Raw genomic sequence first — 19,172 nt, 5'->3', positions numbered from 1 at the left:
CACAGGCTCACAGGCTTCCACTTAACCCCTCACCTTCCAACACAGATTGAATAGACACGGTTGAATAATGTATTTCCTTATATTTTTGTCATTGTTTAGATGTCGATTGCCAAACTGTAAGTAGATAAAATAAATTTGGATAAATTATTTTATATATATTTATGTTTTAAGAATATTTTTAGGCCCTCTGAGAGTACATACGGTCTCACTCTGGTCTCAACACAACTCACTGTCAAATACTGCCCACTAGTGGGATAGGGATGTAGTACAAGTGACAAACTATTTTTAAAAAATCATACATTGCATAAAATTATACACATAATCACCATTACTAGGTTAAAAGCAGGAATGCTTAGATGTATAATAATTTATAGCTATAGTAAATTATATATGCTGTTTCAGTGTGCCTAAAAATACACCATTCAAAGAAGTATGTGGATTATAGTTCTACTGTAAATTAAACATAGAAGTTATTTTTGTTGTATAGTCAAAGTCAAATTTATTTATATAGCTTTCACAGTACATGTCACAAAGCAGCTTTACAATCGTATGGGTCCCTAATGAGCAAGCCAAGGCGACAGTGGCAAGGAAAAACTCCCTATGGTGGTGGGGATTAGGAAGAAACCTTGGGAGGACCAAGACTCAAAAGGGAACCCATCCTCCATTGGGCGGCCCGTTAGCACAAGTCTGTGGTGCGCAGGATGGTTCTACAGATAATGTTTAAGGTCCTTGTTCCCCGGCCAAGTAGTCACAGTCTCTTTGGTGTAGATGGTGAGCCTCAGGTAGGAGCATCAGCACGTCCTCTTGCATATAGTGTCATTAGCGGGCACACACACAGGATGTGGGAAATCTCTCTTATTATTTGAGTGTTTGGAGTTGATTTAAATGCTTTAGCTAATATTACTGTCATTTAATTTCCCTCACAAAAGTCCCAAAAACAAACACAAAAAGCAAGAACAAATGTTCAATATAACCCACAAGCACTTAGTGTTGTGCTGAAGTCCTCCCTGAGGCCGGTCTGCAAAATCTGCCATTACACTTATTAGCTATACAGTGCTTAATTTGTAAATCAAACAATGCCGGAACGCAAACAGCGGCATGAGACAAGGGGTCACTGAGGTCATATATATGATAGATATGTCAACAGAAAATAACAATCATAGAACAATATATATCTATAGTCACCATGACAACAGTTATCATGATAAGTGTTAGTATTTCAAAGTGCAAAAAGAGCAGAGCTCCTAGGCATGTTAAACCTGATGTGATTCGCTAAAATCTGTGCTCCTTATTTAAAAGGACTTCTGAGTTGAATGATTTAGCTTTCTGCTAATTTGACTTTCTTCCTCTCTCTTTCATTTAAAGTGCAGGCACAATAAGAAATGCACAAACATCTCCATCTTCAAGTAGAAACCATGTTGGGGTTTATTTTGGTCTGGAGGTCTGGCTGGCAGCTCTCAGTTGATCGAGAGGTTCTTCACAAACTCGTTTAGGCTCTTGCGGCTTGGCATAGGTGGACAGTGGCCCCCCTTACGCTTCCACCCCTCCCGTGGACTGTACCACTGTTGCTGGAGGTCCCCAGGAGGTACCAGAGCAGAGGAAGCACCTTCTGCTCAACCAGTTGTGGCTTGCAGGGGAAGAGTTCCCTAACCAGCTCTATAAAAAGAACAAGATCAATAAATCAACCCTGGAAAGTACTGGGTTATTGCAGAAGCATTTTCTTAACCTAGAAAGATTTAATTCAATTAAAGTGACAGTATTTGGTAACTATGGTAACTCTCTGGAATGATTATTATCAATATTATAAATATTATTAATAAATATAGGAATTATAGTATTTCTGGTAAATCTTTTATCTTTTTTTTATCTCTGGCATCTCTTAGCATATCAGTGGAATGACTTTCTGAAATAATTGTTTTTTGATAAATGTATTTGAATTTGTAGAATATTTCTGTATACACAACCACAAAAGATTAGACACTGTATATTGTATACTTACCTGCAACTTTATCAACAAGATCCACTTTAGCTTTTCCACTGAGAAATCGAGCCTTTGTGCAAAACAGTTGAAGAAGTAGTGTTATCTGAAAAAAGATAGATCAAGGACAGTGTTGGTCAAGTTCAGCAATATTTACAGTATGGTAATTCTTTTTAGAAACGTGTCCTGCTTTATCAAAACAACTAATTATTCACATAAAATGTTACACTTTAACTAAATATATATGAACAGTATCTGATAGGAGAACAAAGCTCTGTTTGCAAATGGTCATTTGGAACACATATGCATAATTATTTGAGTGCATATTAGGCAGAACAAAAGAGCCTAAGCACATCCACTGTAAACTCCATTATTTAACAATCTGCTGTCAGATAACGCAAGATCTCCTGTCAGTCTTTTTTTTTCTCTTTATATTGGACTGTGCCTTAATATGAAAGGAAATTTCCATTTGATCTGCACCACAAACATCTAGTCAAAGAGCAGGAACATTCTTTTACCGATTTGTGTGAACCTTTTCCCCAAAGGTAAAACAGAACACAATCATTGTTGTTGTTGTTTTTCTAAAGCCCAGTGGCATGTGTTCTTCAAGATGTTTTGTGAAGAGAGAAATGAACCCACCAAGGTTATTGATGAGAGCTTGAATGGCACCTATTGTTGCCATGTAGATGGCGTTATTCTTGGAGTTGAGGTGATTGTCCACTATAGCTGGGACTAAGATCTAGACCACTTGGGCCAGGTTGTCTCTGAGCAGTGCTGGCACATCTGAGCAGTGTGATGTGCCAGCATTTAAAATGTGCCAGCATTTAATGTTCTCCAACGTATGACCCCCTATACAGATCACTTCTGAAAGCTGCTGAAAACATTAAAAATCAATTCAGTTCAAATGAGTTACCGGAAACATGTTGCCCACGACCATATATGGGTTGTCTTCGCAGTCGACCACCAGCTGATCAATGCACTTGATGCGCTCCCTGAAGTCTTTTGAACCCAGCAGGGCCTTGAGCTGCTTGACGTACTCCGTCTTGTCTGCAATGCTAAGGATGTGTGCTCTGCTGCTGTCTTTGCTGAACACACACAAGAGAGAAAACACAAGGATTGGGTTATAGTGTTGAAACACAAAATGAACAAGGCTGCAATCAAATTAAACCAACATCAAAACCATCAAAATTGCAAACATCAAAGCAGTTCCAATCAGGATGCACTTTTTTGTTGTTGTTTTGATTTTTGTTGTTGTTTGATTTTAAATATTCACCTGCTGGCAAACTGAGGAGGAGGTACGCATGACTCCACAGCTGGGATGGAGCGCCTGCCTCGAGCTGTGTATCCTGAGGCATCTCACCCAGATCCTAAAGCCACATCAACATCATGGAGTGATGATATTGAAGTCCACATGTTGCTTCATACTTTGGTTATATCCCAAAGGTTTCAAGCCGGTTCATTTTGAACCATGCTCTGTCCTTTAACTACTGGGTCTGGGACTACACTGTGCATGCCCTACTGTAAATACAATGTATGGTGCCACGCACTGCCCTGTACTTTAATATTTTTTTACAATATATGTCTACCATCACAGTTTAGATGGTTTTTTTTTGCAGTCTGTTTCACCTAAAGGTTTTGTGAATAAGCTTTGTTTAGTGAGTAAACATGGGGCATAGTGGCTGAATGGGATAAAAAATCCTCATCATGTATGCAAACATGTTCCATTTATACTCCTTGTCTAACCTGAGTTAGTTCTGAAGTCCTTCTAAAAACCACTCATGTGCAAGAACATCCTCGAGCACAGGACGTTTTGCAGGGTCCTTTTGAAGACACCATGTTATCAGATGGCGGCAGTCTGTGTGTGTAGCAACGGGATTAGTTGAGAAAGAAAATCAATTACCATCTGAAACTTCTGATCTGACTGTTCTAATGGCTTATTCAAAGTTTATAAATGACAGAACTGTACAGAAACCTCCATCACTAACAAAAAAGACTGAACAAAACTTTTTATCATTTTAAGACGGTTACAAAATGTTGTATTGCCAATTCTCCATTCTTCATTAGTCCATTTTATCAATCTGTGGTTGTGTATTACATTACCAGATTAAATAATTACATAAATGATCATTTTGCAATTTAGACTTTCTAGTTATCTTGAAGATGCTTCTGCCTTTTCACCTCTGGATGGGTTTCCACTGAAGCACAGGTGTGCCTCAACAATGTCCTCCACCTTCTCAAAGGGCAGATGTCCACAGATAATACTGTAGAGGAGCACACCCAGACTCCAGATGGTGGCTTGACGGCCCTCATACGTCCTGTCAACCTGCCATTCAGGTGGGCTGTATACCATGGTGCCTGAGACAACGAGAGAGAATCATCAATAACAAAATAAAATGTTTATAATAGTCTCTAATTTGATCCCATTTTTTAACTTGAGGTGCACATTTCATTCCTATGGTGAATAACCTCTAAAGTGCCTGTAGGGTCCGGTCTTAAGCAGATCGCCACAGCCAAAGTCGATCAACTTGACGTCAAGGGTGTCCAGGTTCACCAGAAGGTTCTTTCCCTTGATGTCTCTATGCAGAACTCCACGGTCATGGCAGTGAAGGACAGCCTGAACCACCTGACGCATGATCCGTCGTGCCAGTGGCTCAGGCAGTTGGCGTTGGTGCAAGTTCAAGAAGTCAAACAGGTCTATGCAGGGGACGGGTCGCTCCAGAATCAAGATGAAGCACTTGTGGCACTCAAACCATTCTAGGAGCTCCACAATATGCTCACAACGAGGTGGCTTGCACACCATCTCCATTAAAGCCACCTCTAAGGGGAGACGGCGAGTATTGCCGGGCTAAAATTAAGGAAGACTTGGTTAGTATGGGTTTGAAGATTTATAGTGGAATTATGGTTAGCAGGTTAACATGAAAGGGATCTGGATTGGTACCAATCATTAGATGAAACCTGAATCTAAAATGTGAACTGTTTTCCATTCGTGTTGTGAGGAGTCACTGAATGGAAAATTAACAGCTTTGCGTTTATAGTCCCTTTACAGTTTTACCCATCTAAAAAGTTCCAAACATTGTTGCAATATTACATAAGTAAAGGTATTGGACTTACAACAGTGATGAACCTTTCTGCGTGATACTTTGGCACAAATTTAATGGCGATCTGGTCACATAAAAAACACAGGAAGTGAAGTTGTTTACACAAAACAGACAGTATATTTAACATATCTAAGGGCTTTCAGATGGTAGCCACAGCTTCTCGGGTAACTCATAAATCTGGAGTCTGATAAATACTCATCCACAGATTGCCAAGCTTATCACATTGTATAATCAGGATCTTTGTGTTCAAAAAGTGGAAAAAGGTCAAGGTACATTAGACTTGACCACTTGATTGCCATGTGAATAACAAATGATCTCTAGGGAAAACTCATAGCTCAAAGTTCTAATCACAATCTAAAATAGAAATTAGGTCCCACAATCATTCTTGTATTGTGTGCTGATGCTCACCTGTTTTCCATCAGCCTTGCGGACTCCTGCATACACTGAGCCGAATCCTCCTGTGCCCAGAAGACGTCCCGCAGTGTAACGTGAAGTGAAGCTCACTACATGAAACAAAAAAAGTTACATCCTTGTAACTGCAAAACATTATTCAACATGGAGAACTAGATTTAAAACATTGTTGTGTAATGCAGTGTTAACAGCAAAGCAATTTACGTGCAAGCGCAGTGATCACACATGAAGAAGCTGAAGAGCAGGCAACACTCACCAGAACTGTTTGAAAGGGACGGGCGTGCTCTGATCAGACTGGGAGCTCGTCTGCGTCGTGGCAGTAAGTGTTTAGTAGGGACAGCCGTGGGGGGGCTGGGACTTCTGGGGGTGCGTGCATTGCTGGGGCTCGTGGGCAAATCATCCATGAGGACATCGGTCTTAGTCTGGGCTGGAACATTACTGTTCAGCTGCAGGTCTGATGAGAAGGAGGTTCATAGGTAAGCGGTAAGGTAAAGTTCTCAGGAAACAGGAGGGGAGCGTTTGCCGAGGTCAGCCGTTACCTTTCAGAGGTGCCGCGTCGTCTGGGCTCACGTCCTTCACCGTGTGCCTAAGGCTGCGCTTCATTCGCTGCGTGTTCTGCCGATCCGTCTGTGCGGCTGGAGCTTCTTGCTGCTCCAGACGAGGCTGACGCATCTTATATCTTGGAATCCTAGACACCTTTGTCCTCTTCTGGGAATACACACGTACGAATCACCACAAAACATGGAGTGATGATATTGAAGTCCACATGTTGCTTCATACTTTGATTCTATCCCAAAGGTTTCAAACCGGTTCATTTTGAACCATGCTCAACCACTGTGCATGTCCTACTGTAAATACAATGTGTGGTGTCACGCACTGTCCTGTACTTTATTATTTGTTTACAATATATGTCTACCATGACAGTTTAGATGTTTTTTTATTGCAGTCTGTTTCACCTAGAAGTTTTGTGAATAAGCTTTGTTTAGTGAGTAAACATGGGGCATAGTTGCTGAAAGGGATAAAAAATCCTCATCATGTATCCAAACATGAATCGCCACCTTGGATTTCAGAGTGAGGACAGTGTCCCTGATGGTTGCCAGGTCTTTGGCAGGGATGTACTTTTCCACCATCTTATCAAAGTCGTGGTGGGAGGACAGGAACAGCAGCATACGCCGGCCCAAGCGCCTGAGACGAGGAACAGACCCCAAAACAGGAGAGAACCGAGAGTGAGGGATCCATGACTCACAGCATCTATTACTATCTGGGAAATTGAATAAGCTTTGTAGAATTCTCGTTCTGATCACAATACTAACCTGGTTTCTTGGGAAGAGTCCTGTGCCAACTTGGAGACTGCAGGAATAATTCGCTCTGCACCAATCTTCTCTACCAAAGTAGCCAAGTGCCGAGCAGTACACTTTCTTACTGCAGCATTCAGATGACTTTTGAGGAAAACAGAAGGAAAAAAATTAGGGCATTCAAAAAAAGAAGGTAATAACTATTAATCCATCCAATCAATGTATACAGTACAACTTTTTGCTTCTATAAAGAAACTTAATACCCTTATGTATGATCTACGTGCACAATCAAATGATCATATTCTATTCAATGGCTTAGTTTGCAACAGTTAGTGTATATATGTATTTTTTAAACAGAAAATGTTTGTATGTCCTCTGTGAGCTAGCTAACTAGCCTATTCTTTAAGTGGTGTGAAGGGCAGTTTGGATCAGCAGAGCGGAGATGGAACTCAATAAAAAAAAATATTTAAGAGGATAAATAACTAAAAATATTGATATAGGTCGTGGCAATATTTTGAAAGAACAATGGAGAAGTAAAAACAGCAGCCATAATCAGTGTTGTGTTAGCTTCTTGTTACTGTTGTTGCTATCTGAAAGCCACAGTTTAAAGCTCACTGCATGCTAACTGACCAGAGTCCTCCAGCAAGAAGGGCGTTCATGCTCCGAATGGGGGTGCAGTTCTGCACCATGCTGTCCAGAGCTGTGTCCACGTCCTGCCTGATGAAGCCATTGGACTCCGCTGCTTTGTGGAGGAGGACCTTAGCTGTAGCCTCCACTTCCTGGTCCATCCCTTTCTGCAGGCTGGAGTACAACTCCCTCAAGGACACCACCGCCATGCGGGACACTGCAGAGCGCAGGTGCAGCACCTGCAGGAAAGACGACGTTCCAGCTCGTTTCAGCCACATCCAACACTGCCACCGCCATCTTAATAAGTATAATCCACCACTGCAATGTGTTATGTAGGCCTAAATACATTAATCACTAATTACAGTTAGATATGCCATCTGAATTTCAATTAAATGAGAAATGTTTTTATAAAAAAGGAATTTCAAAGTACTATGCTAACTCTGACTTGAGTTTGTCAGCAACATCACCTGTAATGTGTACATGCTGATGGCTGCCAATTTTAGAATTCAGAAGACAGATACACAGTCAGCAAATATAGTGGCTTACCTCTTGAATAAGAACAATGCAGACATCATGAAGCCTGCTGCCAAGCACATCAGCGTGATACTGAGCCAATCTACGGATTGACATCAATCCTTCAATTTTCTTCTCCCTGTATGAAGATATTGGACATAGACACACACTGTAACCATTGGCTACTGAAAGTAAAAAATGCTACAAGAAAAGGGACAAAGAGGAAAAAACTTCACTAAATACATGCATACATACCATATATGCAGAACACCATAAATGACTTGCTGTTTAACCTGCCCTAGCCATATGCTTCAGAATTTTGCAGGTGTGACTTACCAGTCATCAGAGCTAAGCAGTCTGAAGCTCTGAGCGAGAGCGAGGTCTGGTTTGTAGAAGGGCTGTAAAATCTGATGCTCATGGGGATCCTTCCTGGGAGTTCCTGGTTTGAGTTCATCTAGAGAGGAATACCAGAACCCAAACAAACTGACTAGGACTTTTAGGGCTACCAGCTCAACTTTGGTTCAAATCAGCTTGAAAACTGACTGCAAAACATTATTCAACATGGAGAACTAGATATAAAACATTGTTGTGTAATGCAGTGTTAACAGCAAAGCAATTCCAACCTCTGCCAACTACTCCTTCACACATGTCGTCAGCAGGGACTGCCCTGGTGCTTTGCACTTGAGATCCTGAAAAGCACAATACATATTAACACGTACTCCATCAAAAATCCCAAATATAACTTCTGGTTTCATAGTGGTTTCTTCATGGTGCAGAAAAACATGTCCATGGGTGCAGGCATAGCAATGTACAAGAGGATCAGCAGGGGCTTTTTGTTTGTAGTATAGGGCTTTCAAAGCAGTTTTTACTCTTTTAATACTTTTTTTACTTTTTTGTTGTTGTTGTTGGTGCAGCAAATGATTTTGGATGCAATTTCCAGGAGAGCAAAAGAGTGAGCTCACCTTTGGCAGGCCTGAAGGCACGGAGAGGCTCTCGGCCAGAAGGTTTGGGGAGTGGAGGCAACCTTGTGAATGTGGGCGGAGAAGGCCTCATCAGTCCTGACGAGGTGACTGTCGTGCGTGAAGCGAGCACAGGCAGTGGGGGACACCTGCTGGAGCCAACTTCACCTGCATGGGCGAATAAGGCCATTAGCAGAAATTACCTCACCATAACATTTCTCAGTGCCTTAGTACTACGTTGCATATGTTTCTTTATCTGAAAGTGCCACTGAAATATGATTCAAGCAAGATGGACCGAGAACGGCAACATCTCATATGCATCTTGCTACAATTCATGTAATGGCAGCACAATGAATTAGTACTGAAGAACTGAAAGCAGGGCATCCGTGAGCCCAGAAGCAGGAAGACATTTATCAGAGCTTCAGTAAATGTATGACCCAGTTTTAGTTTAGCTTAGTTGTGATTCTTTTAGTTTATTGCATCATGAAGTCTTACATTTAAATACAATTTGATTCAATTTAATTATTTCGGCACAATTCAAAATTATTTTAATTCTGATACTGGTAGATACTGAAGCGCCAAACTACAGTACCGCCTAGCTCTGCTAATGGCTAGCATATGTCGCCTCTGCTAGACACTGTTCCATTACTGAGTGAAATCATGTCAGATGAAGAGCATCAGTATGAGTATTTTGTACATTTGACAAGTGGTGACTATAAATGATCCAAGTATATGCACATTTTTTGGTTAAAATAAAATTCATGTAGTATGTATGACACCACAAAATTAGGTCTGCTCATCACTTTACCACTGACGTGGGAACAAGTGCAAGACAAGCTTAGTGCAAGACCAACTTAACTTAACCGGGCACCCAAATAACCGGCCATGCCTCACTGTGTGTGCCTAGCACGTTCTTAGCAACGTAGCCATGCGCTCACCAGTACTGTCCCTCCACGGACCCGGGTCTCTGCGCAGAGGGCTCGTGTCTCGCTTGTGTCGTCTACGATGCAGAGTGGGAGTGAGCTGCACTCCCGGAAGAGTGGCCAGAGGGTAGGAGGGCAGTAGGAAAGACCCAGGGGGGTTCCCAGACAGCAAGCGGCTGGATTTGGGCAAACCTGCATGGGAAAGGGCATCCATGATCATGAGTTTAGCTCCGTTCACTTGAAACCTGAGTGAAGTTTCTGACTAACTGATCTCCTTGTTCCCAAATATCGTATTTAGCAATATTTTAACACAAAACAAATTACGCAACATTATAAATTCTACATTTTGTACAGGTATTTCAATGACATATAAAGTAAAGCCAACATCAATAAGTCACCTCTGCCAGCATCACTGGGGTTAGCTGCTTCGAATATGTCTGGAAGCAAGGGTTGAAGATGTCTGCCGCTCCGGTGAAGTCTCCCCACTCTCTCTCTCTTCCACCCTGGAGAGTGGAGCTGGGGAGGCTCCACTGAACCTGGACATGAAACACAGGCAGAACTGTAGAGGACACGTTCAATCTTCAGACCAGCATATGAAATTAAGACCTGCAGATCATACTGCATTTTAAATAACAATAGTAGATTATAATAATCGATATTTTGGCATGGCTCAAATGTATATCAAGAGTAGCATTAAGTGGATAAACAAAATGTGCTAATGAATAGGAGCAATTTGAATAACATTTAAGAAAACTTTTATTCATAATCAAATCTGCAGATGGCAGTGAGGAGCAAAAGTGGCTATGGGAGAGTTCTGGAAAGCTCTGGATCGGAACAGCGCAGGCCTGGGGAGTGGGGTGCTGGCACAATCAACTGACTGCAATAAAACTTTCAAGTCTAGTCTTGCTTGTAAGCTCACATTGCCCTTGCCAACAGAAGTAGGTACAAAGCACAAACTCCTTATATCACACAGACTGCTGCTGCTTGACGCTGGCCAGGTGATACCCAATACTTAAAGAAGCCATGTTATATAGATTACAAAGATTAATAGATATACGCTTTAGCAGCAGTCCAGATGAGGTATCAGAAGCCAGCAAAGCAGCACGACAATGTTTTGTTTAGATTGTTTGGGGGTGTACTAAAATAGTGATAAATGACATCTGTAATCCATATACATGTATTATCAGTATTATACTATGCTGGTATAACAATGATTCGAAGCATTATCACCTTATACTAAACACAACCGCCTAGCAGATGAGTGAACTGATGGTGTTACAACTCTCCCCATGTTACAACCATACCCGGTCTCCCCTGTAGGGTTTTCAAAGCAGTTTTTACTTTTTTAATATTTTTTTTTTACTTTTTTTGTTACTGCAACAAATGGTTTGGATGCCATTTCCAGGAGAGCAAAAGAGTGAGCTCACCTTTGGCAGGCCTGAAGGCACGGAGAGGCTCTCGGCCAGCAGGTTTGGGGAGTGGAGGCAACCTTGTGAAGGTGGGTGGAGAAGGCCTCATCAGTCCTGACGAGGTGACTGTCGTGCGTGAAGTGAGCACAGGCAGTGGGGGACACCTGCTGGAGCCAACTTCACCTGCATGGGCGAATAAGGCCATTAGCAGAAATGACCTCACCATAACATTTCTCAGTGCCTTAGTACTACGTTGCATATGTTTCTTTATCTGAAAGTGCCACTGAAATATGATTCAAGCAAGTGGCTGAGTTGCTGTTAATCGCAAACACTTCTATTTCCTTATAATACAGCTGACTGTCGAATTTTAGGAGCGAGGAAATTTCATGACTGGATTTATTGCACAGGTGGCATACTGTCACAGTTCCACGCTGGAATTCACTGAGCTCCTGAGAGTGACCCATTCACAAATGTTTGTAAAAACAGTCCGCGTGCCTAGTAAAAATATCTTATCAATGTCTATATGAAAGAAGACAGTTATCGATGAAGAAGCCACCAGCAGGCTGGAGGTAGACTGGATCCATCTGCCTCAGAACCTTGCCTTGAACATGGGGCTGAGCAAGGTGTCTCTGCCTCTCCATGTCAGGGCCTAAATGCAAAACACCAACCCAGGGCACAGAGGAAGCATGAGCATGTACTGTTAAGATCATCAGGTTTATAAGAAGGGCTACAGTGCCATGTGAATTCATTACAATGTTGAAGAATATGTGATGTCATATTTTCTGATAAAACTGATGTTTTACTGGTCAGGTCATGTGCAGAAAGCTGATGGTTCTGCACCTCTGCCAGACCTTACAAACAAATGTAATAAATACTTCATCATGCATGGTTATTTGGTTTGTTGAATATGCATGTAATCTTCAGTGTTACACAGTACCAGTGAGGAGTGGTCCTTCTACAGGCATGTTAACATAGCCGACATCTGAGGGTCCCGCCGTACTTCCGTGAGGGAAGGGTGCTGGTCCACAGGGATCCGTGTGGATCACTGTCGCTTGGGGGTTGTAGGGCACACCTGAAAATCCCACAGCAGGTAAAGTGAAACCCAGCACGCCTCCCAGTGTGGCTCAAATGCCTTGTAAGTGTTTCCCAATGAACAAGTGATTATAACAAGGGCTATGGTGCCATGTGATGTCATTAGAATGTGGGGAGAATGCTTAAGAATTTGTGAGGTCATGTTAGAAATCTGTTTCTTTTTAAAAATGTTTATTTTTATTTGCTTTTTCCATGGCCACATGGACAATGTTAACATGGTGGGATTTATGAAAATTGTGCTGAGTCAAAGAAATCAAAGAAATAACCCATGCTCCATTAATTATATTATCCTGTACACATGAAATAAAGAGCTTGACAGTCATCTGTAGAATAAATATACAGGTTATTTTTCTGAACCTTAGAAACCTATTATATAAATGTGTATACATATTTAACTTTTAATTATTATGAATAAGCCTATGGAAATCCATACTCATAAGAATTAATATACTGTCTTACATAGAAGTATAAAATTATCTACAGTATATATGAAAATGTATTTTTCTCACCATGAGTGGTAAAACCTGGTGTGTATATGAAGTGGTTCTGTTCCTGCCTAGGCCTAGGCTGGTCAGTTCTCCTGGGGAAAAAACTCATTCTCCACCTGAAAAATAGAAAGAATAGAAAGACAGAAAGATATAGAAGAAATAGAAAGATTTGTTAGATTTGTATGTATTGTAATTCACAGAGCAAAATGTCTTTCGACTTGTTCTGAGCTTTTCAGCATCAAAACTGAATCCAAACATTCCACCTTCCCAACCAAACATTCTAAACCAAACATTCCAAAGTTGAGTAGCACGTGATATCACAATTTCCAGTTTTTCTAACCAAAACACCAAATCAGCCAGACTGCTACAATAACCTGATGCCGCCTGGCTTGTACCCAAAGGGTTCATACCAGAGACCGTATATATTATATATATACATCAAAGGGATGAATTGAAACTAGCTAGCGGTGGTACGCTAACGACAGCTAGAGTCTCCACAGCGGGCATAAATTATCATACAGTTAAGCCCGCCCACTAAGAGGGAAGACATGATTGGTCAATTTTGCTGTCTGTAAACGAACAGCGGGCATCACAGTCCTGATAGGGGGAGACACAGGCTCACAGGCTTTCACTTAACCCCTCACCTTCCAACACAGATTGAATAGACACGGTTGAATAATGTATTTCCTTATATTTTTGTCATTGTTTAGATGTCGATTGTCAAACTGTAAGTAGCAGGGTCGTCGCCTGGGGTGGGCTTCCGGGGCAGCCCCGAATGATTATCCAGTAGCCCCGAACCTTTTCGGTCAGCTGTATTATTAATGAGGAGGCCAATGCTGCTGTGAGAATAGGAAATATCTTAACGCCAATCATAGTGCCGCTTTAAGGATTAAGTTCCGCCTTTCAGGAGAAACAGCCAATCAGCTTGCTGGTTTTGCGGGCACGGAGGAGAGCCCACCCCCACCCCCGTGGGGCCATTTTTGGCAGCAGGTTGCAGGTAGCTGACGGTGAAAGAAAATGGATATACGGCGTTTTTTCAAGGAGAAAGGTAACGGTAGTTAACTATGTAATTAATACATTTACATTTACGTTTATGGCATTTAGCATAAATGCAGCTTGTCACTAGTCAGCTTCGGAATTAGTTAGCTAACCTAGTTAGTTAACCCATCTAGCTAGTTAACCTAGATAGCTTAGGTAGTGAAGGTTTGAAGAAAAAAAACTTATATAGCTAGTTATGTTATAGCTAGTTATAGTTAGTATGTTCAACATGCCCTGATGTACCTGATAAGCTAATAACTATTTAATTTTCAAACTGTGTTTAATAATTTAGGATTGTATGACTGTAAGCTATAATGAATGAAAATCCATTTAGTTAACTAGCAGTTAACTAGTTAGCTAGAAGGTGGACGTTGTGGATAGGCAGAATTTAGTACAATACTTTATGATGGTAGTTTAAAACAGTTTCTTAACCCTGGTCACTGCCCTAAAATTGTGTGTTTTCCACTGGAGCCAACTGATCAGCTAATAAACAATCCTTTATTGAGTTTACACAGTACAGCATATCACCACTTACTTTATCAAGTGCTTTTACAAGAAAACTTTAAAATATGCATAAATGAATGAATGTTGCTAAAAATAATTTACTTTTAATAGTTGAGGGTTAGGGTTTGTTAGAGTTTGTTCAAATCTCAAGTATTGTGTAATTTATTTCCAAATACAATCAAAGAGAACTTGAGAGCAGAGAACTGGATAGGAGAACAGACAACAGGAGAGCAGAGCAGAGGACAGGAGAACAGAGACCTGGAGAGGAGAGGAGAGAACATGAGAGGAGAAGAGAACAGACAACAGGAGAGCAGAGAACAGACAACAGGAGAGGAGAACTGAGGACTAGAGAGGAGAACAGACAACAGGAGAGGAGAGGAGAAGAGAACAGACAACAGGAGAGCAGAGAACAGACAACAGGAGAGGAGAACTGAGGACTAGAGAGGAGAACAGACAACAGGAGAGGAGAACTGAGGATTAGAGAGGAGAACAGACAACAGGAGAGGAGAACAGACAACAGGAGAGAAGAGCAGAGAACAGGAGAGGAAAGAGGAGAGAACAGGAGAGGAGAACAGAGTAGAACTGGAGAGGAGAGGAGATGGGAGAAGACAATACAAGCGGTATGGAAAACAATGCCTAATAAACACATTATTAATAAAATACATGTTTTTAGTACGAAGACTAGCAAAATAATGCCAGATGTAGTTTGTTTTAGCACAGTCTTTTGTATTTAAAATATTGTTTCCAGCTTTATTTTAAGCATGCTTTCCTGAATTACTATTTAACAGGGTAGAAGAGAGGGTGGAGAGAGCTGAAATGAACTGAACTGATCAGGACTGGACTGATCTAAAGAAAGAACAGGTTAGGAGAAGAAAGACGTATAGGATAGATAATAAGTAATTCTTAAAGAGTAATAATTGTGTAGACCCCTTAGCACTAATAAATATTAATATTTCTTTCAATAATTTGTTTCAGTGTGTCATAAAAGGTAAAAGAACAATTTAGAAGTGAATTGTTTACATTATTACACAGTTGCATGAAATCCATTGTTGACATACTGTTTTGCATACTTTATTGAGGAATGGATTTACTGATGGAATATACCTGGTCCATGTCCTTTAGTAAAAGCACACTATCTTTAGGTCACCAACAGTCATTCTGCAGAATTTGTGCACCCTTTGTTAAATTTTAAATCTGTTGAATAAAAAAAATATAACTCCATATTATAGTGTTAAACATTATATATCAGGGTACGTATTGTAAAAAAAAAAATATATATATATATATAATTGGGCTGAGCCCCAGATCTTTACATACCCAGGCAACGCCCCAACACCCCCCCCCCCCCTCAACAATATACACTCGCTACACCCCCCAGGTTCAAATCTCACTCCAAGTGATCTTGAAAAGTTGGCAACCCTGATTCCAATTATGACAACATTAATGTTTTAACTAAGTAATATCAATCAACACAGTGTTGTTGCTATATTTGTAATTGTTTATGTTCAACTTTCAGTACATCTGCCAAGACATATGCACCAGGGAAATAAACCTTCACTGTGGTTCTAAATCTAATTCCAGGTAAACCAGGGGTGCACAACATACGGCCCGCGGCTCGCGGGCACCTCCGTTGTGGCCCGCCGGTTGATAAATAATTTGGCCCGCCGACGAACGACAAACCAGCAGTGTTGTTTTTTGGGTTACCGCGGGAGTAATTAAACATTAAGAATCGATCGCGACATAATTTGTCTCCATTTTACACTACTCGCTGGGACGTCCAGGGTCTGGGTGTAACCGAAACATCTCCCTCACTGCCTCTATCATTAATACGTCTTAGAGGTGTCTTCAACTAAGGATTTTCAGTCAAATCTGATTCGTCAGATTTTCCCTTTAGTCGACTAATAGTTGAATCTGGGTTTTTATCTAGAGCACCTTAAACGGGATCCCGTTGTCATTCAGAACTTTTTTCCACTTCAAAGTAAAAACCTAAAACACTCAGATAAATGAATAAACATGGTAGGTTGGCTTTATTCAGCTTTTATTTATTTACATACTTATTTATTTTTTAATGAAACGTTAGAGAACATTAACAAAAAAAAGTCACCGTCAGTGCACAGTGCGCATATCGAACTGTCAGACATGCACTGTGCAAAATGTCAAAAATATTTTAAATAAAATATGCCTGCCTGAAAATATAAAAAGATTGCCTCACAACAGCAAAAAAAATACAAATAAAGGTTCAAGTAACGGGGTTTAAAAAGCAAACAACAACAAAAAATGTTTATAGGCCTACTTGCCGAGACGCGAGGAGACGACACGACAGACGGCTGAACTGTTTTTTTGTCGCCTTACGCGTTTTAAATGGTATGCCATGTTGGTTGTTGTGAAATAAAAGATGTTGATGACATAACTTGCACTTTATAAATCGAACTATAAGGCGCTATATAAATCGAACGTTCATTCACTTTACTTTGTTTGATTCATCTTTATCTTTTTCAAAATACTTTTGAAGTCTTTTTACTAGCCATTATAATCACGGCAGATGCTGACTATCCTGTAGCATGTTCAGCTCCGCTCATTTGGATGGTGCAACTGCAGGGTGTGATTTATTAATGTGTAGTAAGGAAGATGCCTATTGTTAATGCACATCATAACACACATATTGTTAATGCACATCATAATACACATCATTTAAAAATATTTATTAACAGAAATTAGGATGATTTAATTTGACAAAAGGCTATATATAACGAAAACAAAGACATTTCATGTAACAACTAATTCTTAGCAGCATCCTTGGGCACCCCCATGCAGTTTGAATGGTACATTTGACTATAACGTTCATAGTCGACTAGGGGGTATAGTCGAATATAGTCGAATTGGCGACCATTGCAGGTCACCCCTAATGCCTCTATCATTATATTTTTGTATAGGGGCTCTATATATGCTGTAAAAAGAAAAGCATGCTCAGGGAAGGAACTTTTAGAGAAGGTCTTTAATCTTTAAACACACTGTCATATGTATCTTTGAGATAGCTGGTATGCAATTGCTGCCACAATCCAACACAATGGGTCAGCCTTGAGGGGACCGTCAATGCTTTGGGTCTTTGTGTATCTTAGGTAAAAGATAAAACTGACATGGTTGCAGTGGGTTAGGGCCTATTTGTGATGCGGAGTCAGAGGCAGCAGAAGGCAGAGGCTGTGGGCAAAAGGCTTTATTATCCATAGCTCAAACTGAAATACTCGGGCCACAAGGTAGATCAAACGCAATAGAATACTCAAGGTAAAGCAGGTAAGTAATGCAGCCACAGGCGTATGGCAGGTCCGGTACAGAGCAGGCTGTCCCATGTAGCGAGGCGAGGGGGTGCAGGCTGTATGCGCAGCACTGGACGGCGCGACCTGTGGGGATTTAACGAGCCCGAGTCCAATTAGTGGCAGGTGCTAATACTCGGGTGATTGTGAGTGAGGGAGTATCTGGGAGTGAGAGGGCGTGCGCAGAGTTGGAGTGGGCGTGTGTGAGAGGGAAGGAGTGTGTGTGCGCGCCCTCTGACCCACCGTGACACTATTGAATAAAGTTTCTGCTTATTATTGATGTAGCTTTGCTGTGCAATGCTTTGAAAAGTGGTGATAAGTAGGGACTGTGTTTGTTCCTGTAAACTATGGGATAATTTAATATAGTGTTTGGTGTTGAGTTGGTGCTGTATGTCAAATAGATACTGCTGTTGATTACAATAGAGGAGTCTTTGTCTGCTGGACTATTCTTCTTAAGTTGATGCAAAGCTGCTCTATGTTGTGGTGTTAAGTTGTCTTTGTTTGATGTGTGAGGTTTGAGATTAGTGATACTGTTATTGGCTGTTTAAGATTACAATAGAGGAGTCTTTGTCTGCTGGACTATTCTTCTTAAGTTGATGCAAAGCTGCTCTATGTTGTGGTGTTAAGTTGTCTTTGTTTGATGTGTGAGGTTTGAGATTAGTGATACTGTTATTGGTTTATTTTTTTCTAAGTGGAAGTATGGGTGTCGAAATACCCTGATTATGGGGTGTCCAATTAGAGTGTGTTATAAATGGTGGTGGAACTGTACCCTGCGATGGGTGAAAAAGTTTTAAGTGTCTATTAAAGGCATGGACGTCCCCTCTGAACTCCCCCAAGGCCACTGTCTGTTGGGTGTGAATAAACGAAAGACTCTGACTGTTACGTGCCAAGACCTGGTAAGCCCTTCTGGTATGGGTTGTGTGTGCATGCAGCTTGTGACTCTTATTTTGCAGGCTCGCCTGAGTGGAGGCGGGGCTACAATTAAGACTAATAGATAAAAGCTCCAAGGTGTCCTGGCTCCAAGGTGGTGGAATGAACTTCCCTTGTGTTTCCGAACATCGGAGTCACTTGCTGTCTTCAGACGCCGACTGAAGACCCACCTCTTTCAAGTGCACTTTACATAATTATGCTTTCATCTACTGTGCTTTATCGTCTCCTTCCTCAGGTGTTTGTTATAGGTATTGCTTACTGTCTTTTTCTCATGTATTGTGCATAATTGGGTTATAGGAATTGCTTACTGTCCTTTTCCTCAGGCGATGTGTATATTCAGGTATAATAATGACTTGGCATAATTTTTAGGTATCATATGACTTTCGTCTAGTGGTTTTTCCAGCTTAGAGTACCTTGTGTTCAGGACTATCTATACTACCTTGGAGATTCCAAGCAGCTATGTAGCACTTTTGTAAGTCGCTCTGGATAAGAGCGTCTGCTAAATGCCATAAATGTAAATGTAAAAGCGGATGAAGACGAGGAGAGAGAAGAGGGCATGGGGGGAGTCATGGTGTCTGTGCTGCTGTGCTTCTGTG

The 19,172-nt window shown here is 41.1% G+C and overlaps 1 protein-coding gene and 1 long non-coding RNA gene across 3 annotated transcripts in view; one reads left to right on the top strand and one right to left on the bottom strand.

The window, feature by feature from the left end:
- Positions 1-840: 840 nt before the first annotated feature.
- On the bottom strand, positions 841-13,252 carry LOC143525282 (uncharacterized). Of its 2 annotated transcripts, XM_077019002.1 has the most exons (24): positions 12,815-13,252; positions 12,151-12,285; positions 11,770-11,862; positions 11,232-11,396; positions 10,203-10,340; positions 9,820-9,996; positions 8,885-9,049; positions 8,546-8,611; positions 8,259-8,376; positions 7,956-8,061; positions 7,413-7,648; positions 6,801-6,926; positions 6,546-6,672; positions 6,027-6,195; positions 5,744-5,941; positions 5,485-5,579; positions 5,090-5,140; positions 4,445-4,823; positions 4,157-4,333; positions 3,722-3,833; positions 3,252-3,345; positions 2,892-3,063; positions 2,000-2,084; positions 841-1,656 (listed from the first exon to the last, which is right to left on the bottom strand). In XM_077019002.1, the coding sequence occupies exons 1-20, from the start codon at positions 12,900-12,902 to the stop codon at positions 3,727-3,729; spliced, it is 2,916 nt and encodes a 971-aa protein (XP_076875117.1). In that variant the 5' UTR covers positions 12,903-13,252; the 3' UTR covers positions 841-1,656; positions 2,000-2,084; positions 2,892-3,063; positions 3,252-3,345; positions 3,722-3,726. The 2 variants fall into 2 exon arrangements, with proteins under 2 accessions (XP_076875117.1, XP_076875118.1); XM_077019003.1 differs by lacking the exons at positions 12,151-12,285; positions 12,815-13,252 and adding an exon at positions 11,966-12,005.
- Positions 13,253-15,122: 1,870 nt separating this feature from the next.
- LOC143525281 (uncharacterized) overlaps positions 15,123-19,172 on the top strand; it is a 21,458-nt gene continuing 17,408 nt past the window's right edge. The window contains exon 1 of the long non-coding RNA XR_013133606.1: positions 15,123-15,196. This is a non-coding gene — a long non-coding RNA (uncharacterized LOC143525281). The remainder of the gene's footprint in view (positions 15,197-19,172) is intronic.

Source organism: Brachyhypopomus gauderio, chromosome 10 (genome assembly GCF_052324685.1).
Source record: "Brachyhypopomus gauderio isolate BG-103 chromosome 10, BGAUD_0.2, whole genome shotgun sequence".
Taxonomy (NCBI): Eukaryota; Metazoa; Chordata; class Actinopteri; order Gymnotiformes; family Hypopomidae; genus Brachyhypopomus; species Brachyhypopomus gauderio.
The sequence above is the reverse complement of the archived record's forward strand: the minus strand, read 5'-3'. Positions and strand labels throughout refer to the sequence as shown.

Coding starts and splice junctions, on each gene's coding strand:
- LOC143525282 (XM_077019002.1), bottom strand. CDS start 12,902: ATGAGTTTTTTCCCCAGGAGAACTGACCAGCCTAGGCCTAGGCAGGAA. Junction 8,377..8,545: donor TGAAGGAGTAGTTGGCAGAG/GTTGGAATTGCT, acceptor ATTCCTCTCTAG/ATGAACTCAAACCAGGAACT. Junction 5,141..5,484: donor GCAAGGCTGATGGAAAACAG/GTGAGCATCAGC, acceptor TTATGTGACCAG/ATCGCCATTAAATTTGTGCC.